The following is a 6,000-nucleotide window of genomic DNA, read 5'->3' on the forward strand; positions in this document are numbered from 1 at the left end:
TATACCTTGGCCTCAGTCTGTGAGTAGCACCCCTCTAACAGCCATGATCAGAGGCCATTCTATTCTCAATCACAGCAGAAAAGACTCCACCAGAAAATGGTATTTAGCAAAAATTGAGGTGTTTCGCTACGTGGATGCAACAGGGCCAGTTATCCTCAGAAAAAGCAGGTATTCCTGCTATTTTAGACTACCTTCTTACCCTCAAGATATCAGGACTTTTCATTAGCTCACTGGAGGTCCACCTATCTGCAATGAATGTCTTCTATTCTCCAGTAGAGAGCTAATCCATTTTTAGTCACCTGACAATAGTCAGATTTCTGAAGGGTCTCACTAGGACCTTCCCTCCAGTAGCAATGCCAACATTGCATTGGGACCTCAGGTTTGTATCCATAGGCACCGATTTTATGGGTGCTGCGAGGCTGGAGGACCCACGGAAAAAACAATAGCCGGTTCTCAGCACCAATCAGCTGTTTGGCGACGCTCCCAATGAGCTAGTTGGGAGTGCTGTCAAACAGCTGTTCAGTGACCCTGCCAAACAGCTGTTTGGCAGCTCACGGAGGGGGTTGGGGGAGCGCAGTGAGCGGCAGGCAGGCACGGGCCTTGGAGAGGGGTGGAGTGGGGGTGGGAAGATGTGGAATGAAGGCGGTGCCTTGGGGGAGGGGGCAGAGTGGGGGCAGGAAGAGGTGGAGCGAGGGCAGGGCATTGGGGAAAGGAGCAGAGTGCAGGCGGGGCCTCAGAGTGGGGCGGGGGTGAACCCCGCTTGGAGAAAACTAGAAGTCTGTGCCTATGCTTGTACTGCCAGTATTTACTGGGCCACCCTTTGAACCATTGCCATATGCTTGATGTCCCATCTTTCTGTGAAGGTCATCTTTCTTGCCACCATCACAGCAGCCAGCAGAGTGAGTGAACTGGGAGCACTCATGGGCGACCCACCATACACCTCGTTTCCCCTCACCTTCACCCAAAAATCACTCCCAAGATAATTTCTGAATTTTTCATTCCCTTGATGTCAGATGGGCTTTAGTATTCTGTGTGCAAAGAATGAAACCAGTTAGGAAAATTCCTAGACTATTTTGTCACTATAGCAAAGCATTCACGGAGACCAGCATTTCTGCTCAGGGACTCTCTAAATCGATATCTGTATTGCTCTGTATTGTTATCTGTAATCAGTTGGCTCATCTCCCTTCCGCAAACAGGGTGAGGACACGCTCTACTAGAGCACAGGCAACATCCATAGCATGTCTTCGAGAAGTACCTATACTGGACATTTGTAAGGCAGCAATCTGGAGTTCCATCCATATCTCTCAAAGATTACATCTTAGTCCAGGCATCTTCTGCAGATGCATCAGATGAGACAGCAGTATTACAGACATCTCTATTGACTGCATCCTTGCACCACCCTCCTCTTCTAATACAGCTACCAGTCACCCACATGTGGGATACACATAGGGACCAGCACTCGGTTACTCTACCCGTAACTGGAAGTTCTTCAAGATGTGTGGTCCCTATTTGTATTCCACTTCCTGCCCTCCTCCTCCTCTGCTTTTGATCCTCTCGGATTCGCAGTAAGAGGATTAATTGGAGAGGCGTCCGTCTGCACTACCATATATGCCCTGGATATGAAGCATGAGACAAGAAACTGCCCACATGTGGAGCGACAGACTCTACTTGCTTTTGAAGTCTCTGGTCTCAGACACATGGAGTGTGTATACCCATGTATGGAATATAGATAGGACTACAAATCTTGAAGAACTTCCAGTTACAGGTAAGTAACCCCCATTTTTCTCCTTGCCCATCTCAAAAACTTTAATACACAATATTTAACTTGCTATATTTTCTAAGCTAATGAGCATACAGTATGCAATACACTGATATTTGTTTTCATTCGCGCAGTGTTCCATTGACTTTACTTTTACATTACTTCATAACCTTAGCCTCCATGCTAAAGAGTAATAGTTAAACACTCCTCTCCATTGTGTTCCATAGAGAACAAAAAGGGTGAGAAAACAATGAAAGGAGGAAAGTAAAATGTAAATTACATTCTTCCTCCCTCTCTCTTCTTCAGTTTCCCTCGCCGGTGAGTTCACTGAAGATCAACTGCACAAGCAGCATATAATTGGGGCTGTGCAGCTTTGGGGAGTATATTGTAGCAAAGGAATAAGCTACTGTACTTAACATGTTCTCCCAGCAACATTCTAGAAATATCTTCAGAAATAAACAACAGAAAGTAGCACTATTTTGAGCCTAAATAAATTCAATTCCATGCCTCCTTCTACGTTCAGAGGGTCGGGGTCAGGAAACAGGCCTGGCAGCATAGATCTCGAGTGAGCCATTCTGCTATGTGTATGTGCATGCATTTGCAAAGCCAGAAAGCAGCACAAAAGCCCAAGCACATTGGGCATATTCCATGGTAATGGAATATAATTGTCCAGAGATCCTGTGACTCCACATGCTTTAAAGATCTCTCTGTGTGGCTGCAAACTAATGTTTGAGGAGTACTTTTATCCCCTTAGCATTGCCTTTTCTGTGTGAGAGCATGATTTAGCCCCTCAATCTATGTTTAAAATCTTTCTCTTGTATTTTTTTATTATTGCAGCTCATCTGGAGAAATTTGAAATACCAATAAAAATTCATTTGAGCCCTGATCCTTGGACTCCTGAGACTGGGCTGGTGACAGATGCCTTCAAATTAAGACGCAGAGAGCTTACATCACACTACCAGGTGGACATTGATCGAATGTATGGAAAAACAAAATAATTCTTTTCCTGCGCTTCTTTGCTACAGTGAGCTCAGATCAAATAGGAAATACTTGAATCTCGTGTCTCAGTACTTGAGACCAACACACAAAAACACCATTCCTCATTTTCAGCTTAAACTGTTACTTCTGATAACATCAGCATCTTTACCTGTCAGGATTAGTAAAATGTTAAGGCAGCAAACTTGTGTCTGTCTCCTTTTTTCCAGTATTCTCTGCTACCTTGTCAATATGTGGATTTTCCTGAGTTCTTTTGAGAAACTGTGATTTTGAAGCCTCAAGTTTTTAAATATGATTTATAAATCCTGTATAATGTTCTGTTTGCAACTTTTTAAAGTTTGGATGTATAGGCAGATAACTTGGCTATGTAAGAAATGGTTATTCTGGGGGCCTTTTTTATATAAGTATTTAAATATAAAAAGTGATTGATGTGAAATTATGTAATCTGAAAATGCTTATAACTCAAATCACTGTTGGACGGAAGACCAGATTATTTGTTGCTGTGCAATTGTTCTTTGTAAATTTAAGAAAGAAAAAGTCTGACATTCTGACTTGTGAAATACACCTGAAATATGTGCCTGATGGTTGATCCCTAAATATTTTATTTTTTACCTAAAAAACAAAGGTGGGCATGGCACAGCACTGTATATAAGCAGACAGCCCTGGAGAATATGTTGTTTGAGGCTTTATTAATGCAAAAGATGCTATTTAACACACCAAAAGCTACATCTGTGAATAATCTGTCTAATATTGAAATTCACTTTTAAAATATCTTCATGCCATTTTGTACAGCAGTTATATTGTTTAAACCTTGTGAGAACTTTTAAGTGTTAAGTAAAATGAATTCAGAAAGTTTGCTGGGACTTCAACAAAATCATCTCTTTTCTCATCAGCCTTACATACACAATTCAGGTTTTCTGTTTTGTTGCTTGTAAATCATTGATAATAGTCAAGTTCAAACCTAGCTGCAGCCCAAATCTTTTGGAGGGAAATTTCTTAAAGGCCTAACTGTCCAGTTACGTACCAGTTGGAATTGGGTAACTAACTGCCATTTGTGCCTTTGAAAATCTCCCCCTAAATTAATAATTTCATGTTCTTTTGTTTATAAACTTTTTTTCTTTGAAGGCAAATGTCTGAAGTATTGTCAGTTAAGAGTCATATTTATTTTACCTGCTTGGTTGTTTAATTGTTGCAACCAAATTCTTGAGTTAGTTGATTATAAATAGTCCTGTGAAGCTTTCATTTTGAGAGTTCTGGGTGCTAGCTAGGTCTAAAGTGGGAGCCTCTAGATTGGTTTCAGATATGTATTTTATTATTAGTTTTTTAATATATTAATTTAGAGAAAATATTCTGATCAGGGTCACATGAGAACATGGAAAGCCATACATCAGTAAATTTTGTGATGGACCAGATATTAAAGGGGCTTTAATTTGCTGAAATGTCTTTCCTCATATGGTATATGTAATTACAATGTAAAAAGTCAGGTCTTTATGCTCGCTTGATGCAATAGTTTGATAACAGAGCATTGGCGTACAAAAGACGTGCAGTACCTAAAACCACCCTTTTCTGCTGTTAGCATTGGTAAAACTTTAACTTGGGAGTTTTAGGAGAAGGTTTCACACAAACTCTGATGAAAAAAATTAATTCTGAAGTATATGAAAATTAACACTCTGTGCAGTTGTATAGGAGACCAAAGTCAAGTAGGTTCCCTGTGCTGGTGAAAGCTGAATGTATCATACCTAGTTTCAGTCACTTAAATAATGGAAGAGTGAGCTGTATTTTTAATAGCTCTTACTGGATTGCAATGGATTTGCACTGTGAGGTTTAGTGTATTTAGTCAAATGGAATTGTCAGAATTAAAAGGGGTTCAGAATCACATTTGTATCAGAAATGAGGTAATGAGGCTGTTGTAATCCAGGCTATACATCATATGAATCTTAAGGAAGTTATAAATACATGATAGATATATACAGATAAGACTAAACTAGGAAAGTGATTGATTGAAGAATGGGAGCGCATGAACTGCCAAATTCAAAGGAAAAGTATCATCCTGTTTTAGGTATAGAAAAATGTTTAATAAAATATAGATTTGCACTCTGTCAAATGGCATCAAGAAGCAATAAGGTTCATAAATAGAGCCTGCATTTGAAGCAAACGATATACTTTGCTCAAGGTTATAAATGTTTTTTTTTGTGATCCTAGAAAAACAAAAGTAATCCAAAATATGGCTAACAAAATATGTCCAGCATCTCAAGACCACTGGTTGTACTCTGTAGTATATTAATAAAATTCTAAATTTGATTCTTTCAGAATTCTTCTTCTGGATTAAATAGTATTTTAAAGTATACTGTTAAGTTCTTAAATGCACTTTGGATAAATCACAGAAATGAACAGATGTTTTAGCATTAATTTGGAAATAAGTCTTCACTTTCCTTCCAGCTCTGCCAGAAGGTTGGGCTCTAATCTAACTCTGCATCTGTTTTTCAATCCAATTTTCTTTTCTGATGTGCTTTTAAGTTGATGTAGATGAATAGTTCCAGTTTTTGTTGAGATCAGATTGGTTTTGTAAAAGATAAAGCTTTTGTTTCCTTTAAGTGAAAATAAACCATTAGAACAATTTTAAAGAGAAAAAGGCCTTTGAATTTTTGGGTGGGCCTAAAAAACATTTTTTGTTAAATATTATTATCCTGTTTCAAAGATGGGGGAACAAATGGCCTGATCCTATGAGGTTCTGAATATTTGCAACTCCTGTTGAAGTCACTTGTGGGTACTCAGATCTTCTCAGGAGCAGACTCTAAGGCAGAAAAGTTATGTTAAATGACCAGGGCCACAAAAGGTGCCCGTGTCATAACTGAAATTAAAATGCACGTGTCCCTTGTGATTGTAGATCATCGAGCAATGATACCTCTTGGGTGCTTGAGCTGCCACCATCTTTTCATCTTGTGATCATGGGCCATGCTAGCTGCTTAGCAGAGGAACGATTCAATTGGGAGGCAGTTCACGGGAACCCTAATGGTAGCAGCCTACATGACACCAGACTCCAATTATGAACTGGTCTTGGGGCCTTTTTTCTCAGCCCCCAAAAGTGGAAAAAAATCTAGCAACTTGATGGAATGGATTTAGTCTCCACATTTTCAAGGTTCTCATAATAAGAATATGGGATGGAAACTGCAGCTGAGAGTCTATTCTGGCCCTAAAAGTTGGCTCTTGAAAAGAAGCATCTTGACAAGAGGCAATTTAAAATT

At 39.5% G+C, this 6,000-nt stretch overlaps 1 protein-coding gene across 6 annotated transcripts in view; it reads left to right on the plus strand.

The window, feature by feature from the left end:
* The window catches only part of ACSL3 (acyl-CoA synthetase long chain family member 3), a 115,434-nt gene extending 110,373 nt beyond the window's left edge, over positions 1 to 5,061 (plus strand). For 5 of the 6 annotated variants that reach the window (XM_054039108.1, XM_054039110.1, XM_054039109.1 and 2 more), the window contains one exon: positions 2,597 to 5,061. In XM_054039108.1, the coding sequence (XP_053895083.1) occupies positions 2,597 to 2,757 (161 nt within the window). In that variant the 3' untranslated portion in view covers positions 2,758 to 5,061. Of the gene's footprint in view, positions 1 to 1,196; positions 1,771 to 2,596 lie in introns of those variants that run through there. The other variant, XM_054039112.1, reaches the window with a different exon arrangement.
* The last annotated feature ends 939 nt before the right edge of the window (positions 5,062 to 6,000 follow it).

The sequence above is a fragment of the Malaclemys terrapin genome, chromosome 9 (assembly GCF_027887155.1).
Source record: "Malaclemys terrapin pileata isolate rMalTer1 chromosome 9, rMalTer1.hap1, whole genome shotgun sequence".
NCBI classification, from domain to species: Eukaryota; Metazoa; Chordata; order Testudines; family Emydidae; genus Malaclemys; species Malaclemys terrapin.